At 39.6% G+C, this 18,601-nt stretch overlaps 1 protein-coding gene across 1 annotated transcript in view; it reads left to right on the top strand.

Moving 5' to 3' along the window:
- Positions 1–7,921: 7,921 nt before the first annotated feature.
- The window catches only part of nkd1 (naked cuticle homolog 1), a 33,565-nt gene continuing 22,885 nt past the window's right edge, over positions 7,922–18,601 (top strand). Inside the window, exons 1-3 of the mRNA XM_023332479.1 lie at positions 7,922–8,106; positions 8,216–8,248; positions 8,433–8,572. Coding sequence (XP_023188247.1) covers positions 8,082–8,106; positions 8,216–8,248; positions 8,433–8,572 — 198 coding nt within the window. The 5' untranslated portion in view covers positions 7,922–8,081. The remainder of the gene's footprint in view (positions 8,107–8,215; positions 8,249–8,432; positions 8,573–18,601) is intronic.

Genomic DNA, 18,601 nt, shown 5'->3' with positions numbered 1-18,601 from the left:
AGGATCTTCTTTGGACAATAGTGGAAGATGAGATATTCAGAAACATCTGAATACCTTCCAGTGGGTATGGTAGGTTTAATATGACAGTAGCTTAAAGGCTTGTGGCATAGCTTATGAAGAATCTCTGAAAACACAGGGAAACATTAGGTAGATTGTTAGGAAGCATGTAACTCTGGTTATAGAGATAGATCTCGAATACCACTACAACATAGGACAATCAGGCACTAAAAGCTCATTCTAGCTTAAAGATACTTGTCTGTAAAGTACTATCAAAAATAGCTTTGAGAAAGATGCATGTGGGGTTGGCAACTAATGCTTGTCCAACTGAGAAGTCCCAACTCTTCAACTTTAGTACCATGCATGTCTCAGAGGTCTCAAGTTCCATTGAGTGATAATTAGTCTCATTTAACATAAACATGCCCAAATATCCACTAGCAGCATCTCTTAAGTCACACCTTGGCTGATTCACAAAGAACAGGCTACGGAAAGACTATATTGTCAGTGGTTCAGCTTGAAATGACAAACAGAAGGTTCATAGGAGTTGTGCTGGTCCAAGCTGATAGCAGAGATCACTGCCCTTCCCTGCAGTGGGAGTGACAGGCTGCAATTTTTTTCTCCTCTCTTCATTAGCTATTTACATTAGCACCTAATGTGTGGATCACCATCGCCACTCAACGTGAATCCAACCAGTTCAAAAGGAGAGTTGCTTGGAAGTGTTCACGGCACCCCAGGAGTCGCCGGGTGTTGGACGCCTGCGGGGTGGTGGGTGCTGAGAGCAGGGGCTTGTTTGGATCAGGGACTGAATTTTCCTCTGAAGATGAGGAAACGGTTTATGGCACGCTCCCATGAGAGTGTCTCCTGCTCTTTGAAGCTCCTGTCTTGGTGGCTGCTCTTATCTTTGGGAAGGGATTATTTTATCTCCTCCGGTTTCTTTCTTTTTGTTCCTCTTCCCTTTCTTGCTCTCCAAAAACTCAAATCTGGTCCAAAATCCTCTGTGGAGATCATCTCATTGCCCTTCCCATTTCTTTCCACTCTTTTCCAATTTCTCCTTTACCGTCTAGCCACCGCCACCCCCAGCCTTCTATTGCTTTCTCAGTTGCACCACACATTATTTTTCTTTCCCCCGTATATCTCCTGTATTCTGCCCTTCCAATACATGACAGACTGTGTAATTAATGAGCATCATAAACCTCTCTTTCTATTAGCTACCCATTAGTAAACCTGGCAAGCCTGTCATTTTGGACAAAAACACACAGCTCTTTCATTTGATCCCCACATCAAAGGAGAACCCCACTGTTTTCGGCTCAATACACTAATTGTGTCCTCGTTCTGGATGGGGCTACACCCCCACTGCTTCAAAAAAGCAGCCAGTGCTGACGGGAGATAGTAAAGAGGAGTACAGAAGCAGAAATCATTGATTATACAGGCCTAATTTTGGAGGAACCTTTTGTTGTAAAAATTACCAGACATTTAGCAGAAGGCCTAAAAGTCGGAATGCGGACATTTATCTGCACACCACCGAAGAGCTTGCTTTTACTGTGGGCATATTTTAAAAAATAGGACGTGTCAGTGGGCTTCAGGCTCTGTTAGAGGTGTTTTATATGCCGCTGTAAAGATAAAAAGGAATTTATAAGCGGGACGGAATGGATTCCCCTACTTTACACTACAAACAAATAATGCAAAATCACGAATCAGCAGTCTGGTTAAGATATCTTTCATCAAGAAATGCTAAAAAAAAAAAAGATTATGGGTGTATATGTTGCTTTTATGAGTCTATATGACCTTTTTCAAAAATTTAAAAAAATATTTTGAAAAAGATTGAGAAATACTAATGCTAGATATTGGGCAAAACACAGCATGCAGAAAAGCAATAACCAACAAGCAGGCTGTTTTTCCTCTTCTTAAAGGCCTGACACATCACACACTGGGCCACCATAATAGCCCGAGTCACTACGATGGCAGGAATCATCACTTTACTTCAGTCACTATTGTCTTCTGCCCTTTGCAAGGCTCATGCCCTTTTGTTCCCTCACATAAAGGCAACAGTCACATGTCTGAGTTTTTTGCGACCTGCAGCTGCTCTTCTCTCTCTCTGCTTCACACCCTCTTCTTCATCTTCAGGAAACACTCTCCTCAGTGGCCTCGGCAGGCATCAGGTCCCTAAAATTGTTAGAAGGAACAACCAAAAATCATTAGATTCCCCCCTGACTCGTGCCTGACTGCCACCATTTATTTTTTCAAAAGAGTATGACAAATTATATGATGGAATGAGTCAGTATTGGCTACGGAGGATTTTCCCTAAGGGCGATCTACGTTAATCAATCAAGGCCACCTACATCAGTGAGCAGCTGCTCCCAGTGTTTAGATTTATTCTATGGAGACAAGGGAACACAAAGGAATTAAAAACTTGTCTCTTCTCTGGGTTTGATAAATGACTCAATAAACCGCAGATATTTGTTCTCCAATTTGATAAAGGGCCAGTATAAAATAATTCCATCCCATGATAACGTGGATTGATTGTAGGTTGGGGGGCCAGGGTATCTTCATGTCCTTGGGATGGCTTTAAACCCTTGCCACCTCCGCTTTCACAAGCATCAAAGGCAAGAGCTTGGAAATAGGGCTCGCAAAGCCATCTCTCCGTTGGCCTCTTCAAAGGACAGGAAGTGTGTCAGAGGGACAGGCCTTCTTTCCCAGCAAATTTGGGCAAGTTGCTATAATAACAAGCTCATCTGTGTGTCTATGGCAGTCCAGTTCAAAGGATGGTTAGATTCCTCTTGGTACAACATGTGATGGTGAAGTTAGGACTGCTACTGAGTCGTAAGCATAGAAGGATGATTTATGAACATGATTCCAGTGAATAGACTTAGATATTAAGCTTCTGTATTTATATTGTACCTTTCACCTTTCCTCTAGTTTTACTAACTTTTACAAAATATGTTATGGTGAACAAGGCATGATAAAGTTTTCAATGTAACTTTACTAAAAATCCATCCAGCTCTCATTTACTGTAGTTGAAACTTATATTTTCCATGTGTGTATGAACTGGCTCTTCATCTACTTAGATGTATTTTCTAAGAAGCTTGTTTATCTAACTCATACAACACCAAGTCATCCATGGGAGCTCATGGGAGGTGAGGAGTCTTTATTTATTTGTTTATTTATTTAATCTGCTTAATCAAATAAAGCTAAATCAGTCTGGTTTTGAAGTGCTTTATCTGGAAGTAACATCAATGATCCTCTCTAGCTCATCATTGGAACTTCCTAGCCATTCCCAAAGACAAATATAATCTCTTCTGCATGTTCTGACTTTATTCCTGGGTCTCCTTTGTGTAGGGAAGGCCCAGAAAACCTCTGAAGGAAGATGCCCAGAATGCCCCAAGAAGTTAATCTTATTCTGATGTGGCGGAGCAACAACTTTACTTTGAGTCCCCAGTAAACGATGAAGCTCTTACAGAGGATGCTAATTTCAGCCATCATGTCCAGAATATTATTCTTTCTTATTCATACCTAACGGTCATGGTAAAAGCTTTTTGGACGACCTGCTTCTCTACTCTTCCTAACTGGAGCAGAGCCTGCATTACTGCAGATGAATCCCCAAATCCATTTAGCCAAAAGATGCCGACAGAGCTCTTCAAAATCTTCATAAAGCAATGATTAGACTCTATGGTTCCCTAACAGATACACTCTCCTCTTCATTACTATGTGTTGAAATTCTGATTCCAAAAACAAACTTTCACAAGCTCATTTTAGAGCAGTAGTCCTCAAATCCAGACACTGAGGACCAGTGTCTTGCAAGTTTTAGATGCCTTTCTACTTCAACACACCTGAGTCAAATAGAGGTCTGCAGAGACCTTGACTGCTACTGAGGAGATAATTCAGCCATTTGATTCAGGAGTGTTGGATGGTCACTTCTAAAAATTGCAGGGCACTGGTCCTAGAGTAAACTTTTCACAAGAAACTGAGAAGTGTGACACCTTAGTAGTTAGACCAAACTTTCTGTGTCTCTATTTAGCCAGACTCACCTTCCACTTGGTGTAAACCTTGGTAATGACTGTCTTAATATGTCCTTTCCCTGCATAACCTCCTGGCGAATCTTTGCTCAGTCAGACCGCTGTTACCATTGGACTCATTCCTAAGGCAACTGTATTTCCATACATACATTACATACATTTCCATTTTCACCCTAAATGAGCCCTTAAAGAGCCTCTAGTCACCTACACTCATCTTCCCCTTTGGCTAACCCTCCACAGTTACAGTTTGTCTTGGCTTGATCTCCTCCTGAAGATCCCAAAGAAGTCTGTTCTGCCAGACTCACTGTTGCTCTTAGCAGCCTCGAAAAGAGTAGGTATTCACTTTAAGAGACTGGTTCCTGTTCTACAACTGAACAACTGTGCTTGATGTTGGTTCACGCCGACATGATTTTCAGACCAACTGAAACCTTCTGGACTCTCGTGGAAACTCTTGTTTGGGCAACAGTTTGAAGTTGGAACAGCCATACCAATAGGTGGCGTTACTAGAACATATTTCCAGGATTTACATCGCAGCTGATGCCTTATCCCAACCTCTCTTGAACATTGTCAGTGATGTGTTCACACTACCTGACTGAATTCAGGTCCACATAAAACATTCAAATGTTTGCGACTGAAGTTGGGTCAGTTCAGGTTCCCTCACACACTTGCAGCCACCAGTTTGAAAATAACAGCTTTTTGTTCTGATTAGCTTTGCTGACTGACCACATCTAGAGTAGACTGGCTGATTAGGAATTGGGTGTAAATTGGACCAAAAAAATGTGCAGTGTTGACCCAACTCAATGGGTCTCTGCTTCACCAATCCTACTTGAGACATTGATGAGAATCATTTGTTCTCCATGCTAAGTTCGTGATGTAAGAGGTTGAAAAAGAGTCCATGAGCTGAATTCATGAATTCCATTTATTATACCAAAATACAGCTGGTCAATTCTGACATGCTACCTTTAAGAGCTAACAGTCAAAATGGCAATGAGCAACAGTTGATAACTTCTTTTGTTAGCCTCTGTCTAAGCTACGCCCCAAAGAGGGCGTTCCCTAGTGTGTCATTTCCTCTAAGCAGAGCTCCCCTTTGCATGTCATTTCCTGTAGGTTTAGCTTAGCAACTAGCTATAAGAGATAAACAGAATTGATTTATTCTCACCAACAATAACAACTGTCTCATGGTACAGTTCAAGTTTAAGCATGAACAGAGAGGTCTGAAACTGATTTGTGTGAAACTAAATTATTTGGTTCTTTCAAACTCATAACTAATGCTGAACACATATCCAATTCCATCTAATGACTTATTCTGATCGCTCAATTCACTTATCTTGTCTGACAAGCTATGCTTTATAACACAAAACATGCTAAGATGTGATAGCAGATCATTTCAAGTATTTCAGTGCCTTAATAAAAACTCCTGGGAGCCCAAGTGTAATCATGAATAGTTAATTTTTGTAAATGAGCAAATAAAACACTGGCTCATTTAGTTCTGCCTAAGTTTTGCTTTCTATTTGAAGATGTAAAATTAAAGATGAGACAAATCCAGCAGGCTTAAGATAAATTTCTCCAAGGTGCTTTCTGTTTGTTGAATATGCTTTTGTAAAGGATTCTTAAACAAGTCAAATAAATTATTGTATTCCTAATAATGTATACCTTTTGGCATCATTCTTGGTAAAAGTAGAGTAATTCATGCAAAGTTAAATAAGTAATTAAAAGCAATATATTCTTGTTATCTAATTGATCAGATAAAAATTTGCAGTTTTTGCTTTTAAAATGATTTTTTCTTTTGTAAATTGTCCCTTTGATTTAATATAATTCAATCTAATCTATGAAAGATTAATGTAATCTGTTCTGTCTTCTTTATTAGAAAATGTGTTGTAGTTAGAGTGTCATGTTTGTTTGGATCTTCCGAACCCACATGCAAAGATCACTCTCAGGAGAACCGTTCAAGGCTTTATTCACAATAATCAGAAGTAGCTCGGCACAGGGGGGCTTGGTCTGGGAGGGGGATTCGATGGCTGGAAGGACACGCTCGGTGGGCACAGCGCACAGGACGGCACAGGCAGGAACGAATACTCCAGATTTTCTGCGAGGCTGGGGAGCTCACATGACTCGTGAGACCTCAGGACGTCAGGCGCCTAGGGATAATAAGAAAGACAGGCTGGATAAATAAGTGCAACAAACTCGAACTCCACCTTGCTCTAGAACCAGGTATACCGAAAGACGACAACACTCTGGCAGCGAGGTGCCGGGGATCCGCTCCTCTTATGCGCTCGCTGATTACCCACAGGTGCGCCAAAACGCGCCTGTGGGAAGGGCGTGTGGCAACGCCCATAGACTCGAGGACACCACCTAGGAGGAAATCAGAAGACTAGTCGCACCTGCCGATCCTGACATCGAGTTATTATTCAAAGTATTTTAGAGGAAAAGGGTGAAAGGAATCAGTCCTTGAATGCAAAACTTTTGAGCATAATTAACATAACTTTTGATCTTCCACGGATACAATTTACAGAAGACTTCTTGGGAGAACATCTGGAACCTTAATGTTTATGGTTGGCAGGGTGAAGCCCACTGTGTGCAATATTACTGTCACACTGAGAGACTGGCAGCCTGGCATGAAATGGCCCAGTAGCTGCTGTCTTTATGCTGTATATCTGAAGACATCAAAAGCATCTTAGCTTGCTTTCATCTGCTGCCTCAGTCCAATAAGACTCTTATTCTCATGTCAGAGACCTCAAACAGTGATGAGCGCTGTGCACTAATCCTGATTTGATTCTGACCTCAAGAGGCCCAAATGGGTGCATAATTGTTGACTTGATTTATCTAATTCTAAAAGGGTTATAAATTCAAATGCAATTCAATTGTCATGCAACTTTATCCTCCTTTGTTCTCAGAGCCAGCTAAAGGTTTTATGAGGCCCAACACTGAAGGTGGGTCCTTGTCAAACCCACCGGAAACTGCAAAGAGCCACTGACCTATTTTATATTTTTGTGCAGGGACTTTTTTCCTTTTTCAAATGTTGTTGTATCACACATTAAATAGATTCATAAAAGTTTGGAAGGTGGAGCTTAGACTGACCCCGTGTTTACAAACAGCATTTGCAGACACATAGAAACAATCAGTCATGTCTTTGTCACTTATCATTATTTGCTGGACTGATCCTAAATTGTGTTTTTCAAATGGTGAACACAATGGATCTATGTTTAATCTGTAAGATATAATTAAACATTTCGAGCATTCATGAAATGTTCACTTTCATGTAATTGAAGCAATTATATAGAGCTGAGTAGAGCTCTTTGTAATAGTATGTCAATACATAAGAAGTACATTTTGGTGCACTTATGTTTCTAGTCTACAATTAACTCTGACAACAAAAAACGTGACAGGCTGCACGTCCGATTGGGGCCCCGGGTTGCGACCCCTGCCTGGAACGTGACCCTCCTTTTGAGAAAACTAAGACTATAATCAGTGGGTTTACACTCATTCGCTCACACTCGGGGTTGATATTATATTCGTACAGTTTAAAATGTAATCGTTTTGATGTCACCTCATCAGCGCTTTAACGAGATTGAAGCGGGGTGAAGCTGCACAAGCGGTATCAAGTTACAATGAGAGACTCAACTGGTTCCGGAATCTGGATGCTTTGGCTTTGTTACCTTCAATTTTTGAGATTTTGAGCGTGAGCCCCATTTTTTTTAAGGTCAAGTAGGTTAGCTTAAAATAAATTTTAAAGTTTCAGGGGTTATGATTAATATTTATGCCTTCAAAAATAAAAAAATTGAAATGCTGTTAATTCAATTCTGGTTAATCTTAACTTTCCGCTCGGTTATGTGACTGGGTTTATTTTGAACGCGCCGACAGGAAGTTGTTCAGCCTATAATCTTGCTTGTGTCTATTGGCGGCAACGCTTTGGATCAAAGACTCACTCTGCTCCTCGGTCACACGGTCTTCACTCCATGTAGTGCGCTCTCGGTCTCCACGGACGCTCCGCTGTCTGGATATCGCAGCCTGTTGTTATTTCATTGGATTATATTCTTCTGATGGTTTTCAACTCCAACTCGATGTATAGAAATGGGTAAACTGCACTCGAAGCATGGTACGATTTCTTATTCCCGATAGGAAAAAACACAGCAGTAGTTGTTCCAACTGCGCTTTGATACTTTCTAGTAACACATTCATTGTTTTCCATTTTTCTGTCTTTCAAGCCACTATTTGTAAACCGAGGGAGAGTCCAGAAGGTAAGCAGACTTTATTTCTGCCCCCCTTCATAGTGTACTTTTAATATTTTCAGTCAGTTTGTAAATGGAAACATTACACGTAGAGTTCGTCTCTTAGAGAAGAGAGTCCCGTTTTTCGGAAGAATGAGTTCTGCTTAATAAATTATTGTTTTTAAGCGTCTAACATATGTTTTTTGTGTTTCAGGCGACAGCTTTGTTGTGAATGCCTGTTTGGCGAAAAAGGGAGTCGACGACTGGCTCGTGAAGCAGAAATACTACTGCACGAGCTCTCGCCTCGAGCAACAGGACTGTCACCATAAGAGTAACTGCGGACTGACTGCACGGGTGAGTTCCCCTGACCACCTACGTTCACTTATTTACTGCCAACTTACTCGGAAAATTCTGTATAAGTTGTATCTCCCTTTTCCCACTTGAACATGTCTGAGTAAAAATTTTAGAAACAATGTTTAATGTCGGTTTTTGAAACTGCGATCGAGTTTATCACCGTTTCAGCACGAGGCTGGTTTTCGGTCATACACCGGCTTGCAACAGTATTCACACCCTGATAAGTTTTCCACATTTTTGCACGTTAAATTTACTTTATTTTATTGCTTTTATCGGAATTTTGTAACACAAATCAGCACAAAGAAGAGAATAATTGCTAGGGATGGTTTTCATGTTCTTTAGACAAATAAAATTAAAGTAAAATAAAAAACGCAGCTTGTATTTATGAAGCCCACCTAAGAGATGGTATTTTGTAGAAACCCCTATGTGCTCAGGGCACATCGGCAGACTGACATTTCTGCCCATTCTTCTTTCGAAAATACCTCATTCTCAGTCAGATCAGTGAACATCAATTTTGAAGTCCTGCCACACATTCTCAATTTATTTAAACAAAATCATTTTAGTGTAATAATTAGCGTTTCTGATCTGCTGGAAAGATAGACTGTGACTGCATTCTCAGGTATTTTGCAGCCTCTGACAGGTTTTCCTCTAGGTTACCCTAGATAGTTTCCCTGTCTTTAGATTCTCATATCAACTCTGCAGTTCCTCCAGAGTTACCGTGGGCTACTTGACTACTTTTCTGATTGATGCTTTTCTGAACGGTCAGTTTAGGAGGATTGGTTTGTATTTTTCTGAACTCTTCCTATGAGACGTTTAAGCTTTTCCAAGCGTGACCTGTTTGATGTTTTTAACAGAACATTTGTATTTAAACTGAGATCATTAGTTTCTTTTCTCTTTAAAGTTATGTGCAACTTTTTGTTGGCCCATCACATAAAATCCCCGCAAAATGCATTTTATGTTTGTGGCTGTAATGTGACAAAATGTGAAAAACTTTAAGCTGCTGTGAATACTTTTGCTTAGCACTGTAGTTGTTTTGTACTGCAACAGTGAATGCTTACACTGCTTGCTTGAACTCGCATTTACTCGTGCATGGAACATTGATGATGTCAGACTCTAACTGATCTGAGTCTCTCTCTCAGTCTCTCTCTTGTAATTTAGTTAACAATAGACCCAGGCTGAGTTGAAAGCATTGCTGTGTGACAGTCCAGTGACAAGTATGGATTGTAAAGGCTGGGGAGAAATGTTGGAGATCATGCTTGTTTTGTATTTTGGCAGTGTGGTAAACACTGAGCCGCTGTTGTCAAGTAGGGAGATCCTTTGGAATTGCTTCAGAGGAGCTTTTAAGCCTCTTTGGTTAGAGATGCCTTCCTCAAAGGCATGCATGTTTCAGGAATTGAGACCTGTTAAGTAGAAAAATGGGAAATGAATTCGCCCACCCAGGATGCAGACATTTTCATCATAAATCTGCTAGTTTATTAAACGTAGAGCCAAATCCCGGATCTGTTGCATTCTAAATAGACGACACACTGTTGTTTGATGCTGTATAGCATCATTTAAATTTTTGGGTCATTCCGTAAACATGAACATGTCAGCACCTACTGCTTGATGTAGTAAACCACTTTATTTTACCCTATTTTACTCTTGCATCACTTATGTCCGAACCCACCTTCTGATGCTTGCAGCTCTTCTCAACTTAAGGTAATTTAATGCAATAAAATGCAACAGTATAACAAAGATAGTGAAAACAGCTACTTGTGCAAGGCATTTTGGTGAGCAATTGTTTGCATAAAAATTGAGAATGTGCTAGACAACAAATATAATTTGTAACTATGTACAAAAGTCAGTTCTAAAGTAGAAATACATGAATTAGTTAAGCACAGCTTGAATAAATTGGCACAATTATGCATTTTTCTGTTGGGCACTACATCAAAAAAAAATCTCTAGTATAAAATCATTAATTTGTTTTGTGCTGGAAGCTGCTTTAGCATTACATGTGTTCTTAATCATGAAGTAAAATTGTAGATAGTTTTAGGAGTTTTTTTTTTACTGGTGGTGTTGACATTATTAATCGGGATTAGTTATTGAAGCAAGATCAATCTCAAACCTCAGTTTTATGTCTTAGTTTTTGATATATTTTGAAGAAACTTTGTTTTTTTTCTAAAAGCTTGTTGGCAGGAGTACTACTATTCCACATTATTTAAATGACTTGAGGCAATTTGAACATTTTAAACCACAGTATTACCAAGCACATACAATAAATAATGAGCACAAAAACAAACATCCATTCCTTTGTTCCTCAGCATATTCAGTCGCTTTCTATTTCCAGCAGCACCGCAGTGTAAAGACTTTTGGCCAATAGTGGAGGGGGCGTCGACTGTAAACTTGTTGGCATGGAATCTCTTTCTATAGAAGTTTCCTCTTATTAATTTCTTTTGTTACAGACTGAAATTCTTGTGTCAATCTAGCTTTCTACTGGGTCTCTCCGATTCGCAAGATGATGTAAACTAAATATGTAGATTTAGGATACTTTTTAAAAGTTATTAAATCTATAATACATCAGGTAATAGTTTGTGTTTCTCCCTATCAGATGTCTTAAAAGGTTATTGATTCCTGCATTTCACTACTATGAAATGTATAATTTGCAGGGTCAGCCTTACTTTTATTGATTACTTAATTAAAATTAAATGTAATAATCCGAAAACATTTAGCAAAAATATTATTTATTTCCATTTTGTAATGTGTGAAGGATTTATTTTCTTTTTATGTGTAAAAGTCAAATCTAAAAGCGCTGTTAGAAACAGGAGTTGAAATCTCGCTCCAATTGAACGCAAGTCTTCTCTTGGCTTTGAAAGTTGTCGGTGTTTCATGGAATACCTGGTGGGATAGTTATTTATAGCCACTGTTCTTTAAGCTCCCCTCCCAGTTGGACCAGGGTTCAGGAGAATGTGGGTCGGGTGTCACCAGTGGGGTGTCCATGCTTGAAATTCTTCTTAGCCGATCTTTGCCACACTATAATCCCAAAAGGAACAATGCTGACTTTAAAAGAATGTTGAGGCTGAGAGATGTGGCTCACATCAACAGTTTGGCATTGTTGCAAAAGTATTTACACCCCCTTAACGGTGGAACACGGTAGTGGCTTCATCATGCTGTGGAAATGCTTTTCTCTCACAGGGTTTTTAAAATTGGGAGTTGGCAGAAAGAATCAACAAAAAGTGTTTACTGTAAGAGATTGTAAGCCACACTTTTCACATTTTTAACTCTAAAACATTTTCAAAACCTTTTATTACGTTCCAACCACTTTGCAATTATCATCCAGCTTATTTATTGGGATGCCAATAAAACCCCAGTAAGTTTGTACGTTTGTAGATGCAATCAGTCAAAATATAAAAAGCTTAAAGAGGTGTGAGTACTTTCCCATTCATAAAATCCACATAGAGACTTGTTGGGCAGTGAGTGGTGTAAGCAGGTGGATAGTGAACCTCAATAAGATCAGAGTCATGTGAGCCTCAGTGACGTGCAGCACGGTGTCCACATCCATACCCAGCCGTAAATCTGATATTTGAAGCTTGCAGAAGTGTATCGTTAGAGGCGGATAAATAGCTGAGTATTTTCACTTCAGAAAACTTTTCAGCTGGTTCGGTTTGTTGCTTCTTCTGGAAGTAATCGTCAGATGTTCACATGAGAAGCTCTGTTTTAATAAGCCACCCTCTACTATTCTGCTACCTCCCCCTTCCCCACTCCCTTTGGTTCTGCCTTCTTCCCCTCTCTGCCTTCCTATCCTCCATCTGTTTGTTGCGTTTCTCATGTGCCCTGTGTTGGTTGCGGTTGATGACATGCGACTGCATTTGAAGTGGGCCGTGCAGGGAGGTGTTTGTAGTGACACTGATGGCTCCTCCTCTCTGTGAAGCTCCAATCTGTGTGTAGTTTAAAAGAACCCTCCACACTGAGGCTTCCCAGCCTGCTGCTCTTGCAGTTCCAAAAGCTTAGATTTTCCTCTCCAACAGAAGTTTGTGAGCCGTTCAGACAAAGAGCAAAAGGTGCATTTGACAACAGAATGCAATTCAAAAGCGGATAGCATCGGCGCTCTGGCTCCCACCTTCCCTGATTCACAGTTGGTTGCATTGTCTTTGATTTTTTTAGAAGCAATTTTTGTAAAGTAGAAAGACCTTTTGGAAATGCTCCTAAAGATTTTAAGCACATGGCAGGTTTGTGTTGTGCTTTTCCTTTCCAGGTCGTTTTCACAAAGCTGGGGCTCTTGTCTAGAAGCTGAAAGCACCTTTCAGTTTCAGACTCCTCTTCTTCTCCCTCTTCTCTTTTTTCTCCTCTCCCAGTGCATTGCAATTTCTTTTCCCACCGACTGGCCTCCTGTGCATGCTGTGTGACGTATACCCCTCTCCCACCATGCTCTACCCCCTCTGTGGTCCCAAGGGGCCAAGGACCTGTTGTTGCTCTTTGAAGAGGCTGGGAGAAAAGTTTGGAGCCACTCTCCAAAGAGAAGAAAAGCCCAGCCTTTGGGAGGAGGGGTAACACCTGGCCATAGGGGCTATGTGATTTTTTCTTTTCCCATCGTGAGAAGATGTATCTGAGGTCTTGGGTTGACATCAAATTAGCTGGAGGACTGGGAGGGCCCAGGATGTTGAGGTGGCTTTAATGTCACATCAGGCGTTGTATGTCACATAGTTTACTGAAAGCTGAAGGAGTTTCTCTTTCATGACAAAGCAAAGAGGATTACTGTCAGTTGAAAAAAAATCTTATGAAATAATGACATTAGTTTTGTGTAAAATAAAACTGTCCAGACTGCACTAAATGTTTCACTGATGTTTCAGAACCATGTATTTAGAGTCTTTATGCCTGTCAAATTAGTACATTAATGCATTGGATGGAATTTTATGTGAAAGACCAGCACAAAGTACTGCATGAATTTGAAGTGGAAGTACTTTTCAAATCTTTTTTTAAATAGGAATCTGAAAAGTGTGCTGTACATTTATTTTTATATCTTCTTAGTTTGATACCCCAAAATAAAACCCTGTGCCTAGTTAGTAAATAGTTAGTGAACAGGGTCCATGTGACTCTATTTTCACCTAGTTAGTAATTAGAGTCCATGTGAGGGCTCTTGTCAAATGAGACCAAAATTAAATACTATCTTGGATAGAAAATTGATTCTGCACAGATGGGAATTTGTGGTAAAGCTTAAAAATTGTTCTTCATAAATGCTGTCTATCCCAGGTGATCGGGGTTGAGCAATTTTGCAAAGAGGACTGGAAAAAAATAGCAGATTTTAGATATGCAAAGCTGGTAGAGACACAGTCCCAAAAGAGTGCCAGTTGTGTTTACAGTGAAAGGTGCCTCTACAAAGTGCTGTCTCAGGGGGGCTGAAAACAAATACACCGAAATTTTAAGGTTTGGAAGAGTAAAAAATGTTCAAATCATTTTCCATCTGCTTCACAAATATGCGATGGTTCGTGTTGGTTCACCACAGAAATTTCTAATAAAATACATTGAGTACATTGGTTTCAAAGTGTGAAAAATCTCAAGCAGTATAAATAAAAAAATAAAATATATCAATATTTTTGATGTTGATAGAAAGTGCCATCTTTCAATTATACATTTCAAGCATTAAGAATAGGCTACAGTCATAGACATTTTTGAGGTAAGGTATTTCAAATACAAGCTTTTATAGAAATGTAGACCTAAATCTGTTGAGCTTAGCTATAGAAGTCACTTAATGTACCTCCATTTGTGAAAAAAAAAAATCTTCAGCTGTCACCGAATGTAGCAACCACAAATAAAAGTGCAATTTGGCACATTATCAGTCTGAGACGAATGCTTGTGTTTGTGTATATTTGTTCCTTGCGTGTGCATGCAAGTGTGCGTATGTCTGAAGTCAGCTGTCCGGATGCACTCCAGAGATCAAAGGCTTCTTTGGGAATGCGCTCTGAATCTCAGGGGATTAGCAGCTGAGATTGTGCTTTGTTTTCCCAAATATATGCTCAGTTTGGAGCAACGGATAGCTGTTGATCAAAGTGTCTCCCTAGCTAAAGGATTTTGTTGCACACTTGAGGGTGATGTTTATTTCAAAACCCCTAAAGAACGGATACATTCTGAAGATGTTTTCATTTATGTGGCTGGACTGGATTTTTATTTTATATAATATATTCCTTTGTTGAGTGGAGACAATGGGTTAAAGGAAGAGAAAGGGAAGGAAAGTGTAAAACGTTTAATCCAATAGATTTGCTGTTATTTCAGTCAGTATGCCAAAGGGAATTCATACTCCTCAAACTTTCTATTTTCTGCCACATTATAACCACATAGTCCAAGGCATTTTATTTGATTGACCAACAAAAAGTCATGCAAAACTGAACTGGAAGGAAAATAATATCTGTTTTTCAAAGAAAGATTTGAAAAGTTTGAAAAGTCAGCTTTTAATTTGAGCTGGACCAATTACTTGCAGAGCTGCAGAGATAAATAGTGTCAACAAACAAATGTGTTAAGAGCTAATAGATATGGATTTAAAAAAATCTGGCCTTTTTGCAGTCGTAGCAGCATCATGTTGTGTGAATGATTTTCTTAGGACTCACTTTACAGTAGAACAGTCAAACAAAAACATACAGCCAGAGCTACAAGGTAAGAGCTTAGATCAAAGCATACTGATGTGTTAGAATGGCCCAGTCAAAGGCCAGACTTATGTCCAATTTAGAATCCAGAGCAGGTCTTAAAAATGGCTAATCACAAACTCTTTCTATCACAACTAACAAAGTTTTAGCTATGTAGCAATGACGAATGAGCAATTACTTTTTCTCTTGATGTTCAAAGTTTGTAGAATCAAACGACTTTCAACTTTAAATGCAGCAAAAGGATATTCGGCAATGCATTACTCAGAGAGACTGAATGCAAATGCGCACCAAACTTTACAGATTTTTTTTCCTATTCAGAGCTATGCACTACATTGTGTAAAAATACATGGCAGTTTGTGGTTGTAACATGATAAAGTGTCAAAAAGGTGCAGCAAGGGATCTTTCCAGTTAGGCAAGGCAATGCAGATCAGAAAGACTTTTTGGACCTAGCGTGCCTTTAACACAGAACAAAAAGGCAACACATCCATTTCCATCTGGCTCTTTTCCTCAGTGGGAGGGGGCCTAAACCTTTATTTCAGTTTCAAAAGCTTTCTTAGCTGCCAGAGATATTTATTGGCTCCAGATCTCATTGGTTGTGATGATGACATAAAAAATGCTGATTTTTGCTCCCTTTTGATATGATATTATAGGCTCCATAATAAGGACAATGACTGCTTGCAGTCTGTTGGTAACATCATAGTCTCTCTGTTATTTCATCTATAAAATCCATCATCCGCTTCCAGCTTTCAAGCAATATTTGCTTACCCTTGAGAAATGTGTTTAGCACTCTGAAAAGTTTTATGTTTGAACACTGTTAAAATAGTGTAAGGAGGAAAAGAATCAGTCTTTAATATGTTTTCTTTTAGTAAATGCATTAAATGCTCCGCATAGGTACGTCTTCTATTCTTTGTACTCAGACCTTCAGATATGTATAAGATTTCCTCAAGTAATAGCACACAGATGCATCAGTGTGAGCTTAGGTCATATTACAAGGAGGGAGAGGGTTTTGTTTGTGTGGGTCTGGGAGTCGCTCTAGGTTAGCGGGGCCTTTATGGTAGTTCTGGGCTTTCTTTGGGAGTTCAGTGCTCATTTTAATTAACCACATAAATGGCTCTGTTGAAGTGGATTTTTAAGTGTTTAAATCCTGAATAATTCTCTGCTGTTTGTTTATCTGACTCCCCTGTGGACCGCGCTTAGGCCCATGCGGTAAGTGCTGAATAATTGGACCGAGAACTCAAAAGTGTCTCTCAGATGTGACGAGATGGGCATCTGCATAAAACTGCTATCAAGCTCTCATGAGACTGAGCACATGCAGAGGAGCATGCATGCACAATGAAATCTGGAGGCAGTCTCAAATCTGAATCTGCACATTACCCGTGTGTTTAGCCTAATATGCGAATCCATTTATCACTGCTAACAGAGTCCCAGCATGGATCCTCTCCTTTTGTTTGTTTTACTAACAGGATCTAGGGAAATGCCAGTGATGTGTGCTCCACAGTTTCCATGAGCCCTGGTGTATTCATCCTCCTTGTGTTTGCATGCTTTAGTGACCGGGGCTTTGAGGCCACCTGAGGTGGAGGGAATGGAGGAAGTAAATTTAGGTAAACAGATGTTGGAAAGCATTGTGCCTCTCCCTGACAGAAATTCTAGTCCGTTTTGGCTCTTCCTGTGGCGCCAAGCTTGTAAGAGGTCTGGATTGTCTTATACGGGATGTTTTTAGCTGAAGGAAAATTAAACAGAAGATTGGCCCTTCTGAAAGGAAAGCTGTCTGTCCCTGGTGGATTTACACTCCAGAGGATCTCACTCTCCAGATGAGGTAGAGCAAATCAGTCCACTGCTCCTGAAAGGGTTCTGTGGCCTACCATCAAACTCACCAAAAAATTTAAACTTAACTACAAATCCAGGTCTATAGTGGGGCTGGACAATAAATCTATAATAATGCGTATTGTGACAGACATCTGATCAATGTCAATAGATAAAATATCTGAAAGAATATTCAATAAGTCCAGAACTGCACAGTATTATGGGAGATGTAGACAAGAGGAAAGGCTTTACCCACTCAATCAACCCTCTCAAGGTTGGTGGCATCAACTATCTCACTCACTCTTTGGTTACCTAGCAACAACGTGTTACCTCACCTGCCTCATAACTGCTTAAAAATAACAAAAACAATAGTGTGGAATGAAAACGGTAGGTAAAAAAGGAACGGTCATGCCTTCACTTTGGTAGTATTTTAGATATTTAAAACAAAAAACTCGTCAGTAATTATCAATATCGACTGCAATGGAACGCTTATGTCATTATAGGTTTTTCATTCTTCTCATCTAGTCACTGTCTTAAGACAGATTTTCATTTTTACTGTTTTGGGATCTAACGGACTTTTAAAAATGGTTGAAACCCCAAAAACGTTCACAGCCATTTCTGAAGATTTTGAGTGCAGGTTTGCTTCTGGAACTTTTCTTAAATATCTAAAATTAAAAACAGAAATGTTCTTCCCTCTCTGCTTCACACAGGGAATGTGACAATGTAGCCCATGTCCTGGATACGTCTGTGTGTGGTGGCTTTTAAAGCACTGTCTCTAGCTTTTGGTCACATCTTGAGAGTCTCCACAAACCTTTCAATGGTCATTGCTCATAACCTACTCAAGGTTTTGTTTATCCATATTGCTTATGCTTTTTTCTGTAGCAGTTTTCCTTCCATTCAACTTTCCAGAGGTAGGCTTTTAAACGACACATTTAGCATCACGTGTAAACAGCTTGCAAATTGCTAATTAGGAGGGGTAAAATGACCACATCTGTATTAAAAATCCTTTTTTATGTGTCTTTAGATGTAATATTAAAATTTTTAGTGAAATTGGATTTTGTGTAAGCCATATTCATCAGAATTAACAGCAATAAATGTTTTAATTATTTCACTCTGTGTAAGTAAAATATATGAACTTAGCTTTAAACTATTTTCCAGTGATCTTTTAATTTATTGAGTTGCACCTGTAAGTCTGTTTTAGCTTTCATATTGTCAAACTGCCGTCTGCAACTGTGGATGCTCCATGTTCGTTATGGTGAACATTGATTCAAGCCACTAATTCCAGTCAGCTATGAATAGAAACGCATATCTGGCACCCACACACTTGTATATAGAAGTTGATGTGTCTATTTCTGCTGCTATGTTTACTTGCTAACTTAAAACACTCTCTGTAATTACATAGATTTTAAATCTACAGTTTAAAGGTCAGATGTGAGGGATGTTTTGAGGTGGTGGCTTGCGGCTGGCAGGACGTCTGCTCCAAACATGGTGTGTGTCAGTGCATGACGGGGTGTGTCTGTGTGTGTGCACAGGCAGTACGGAAGAATGTGGCCACCTTGGTGTGTAGGTTAGTCCCATCTGGCTAGCATGAACACTTCAGAGATTTCATAAC

Source organism: Xiphophorus maculatus, chromosome 4 (genome assembly GCF_002775205.1).
Source record: "Xiphophorus maculatus strain JP 163 A chromosome 4, X_maculatus-5.0-male, whole genome shotgun sequence".
In the NCBI taxonomy this organism is placed as follows: domain Eukaryota; kingdom Metazoa; phylum Chordata; class Actinopteri; order Cyprinodontiformes; family Poeciliidae; genus Xiphophorus; species Xiphophorus maculatus.
The sequence above is the reverse complement of the archived record's forward strand: the minus strand, read 5'-3'. Positions and strand labels throughout refer to the sequence as shown.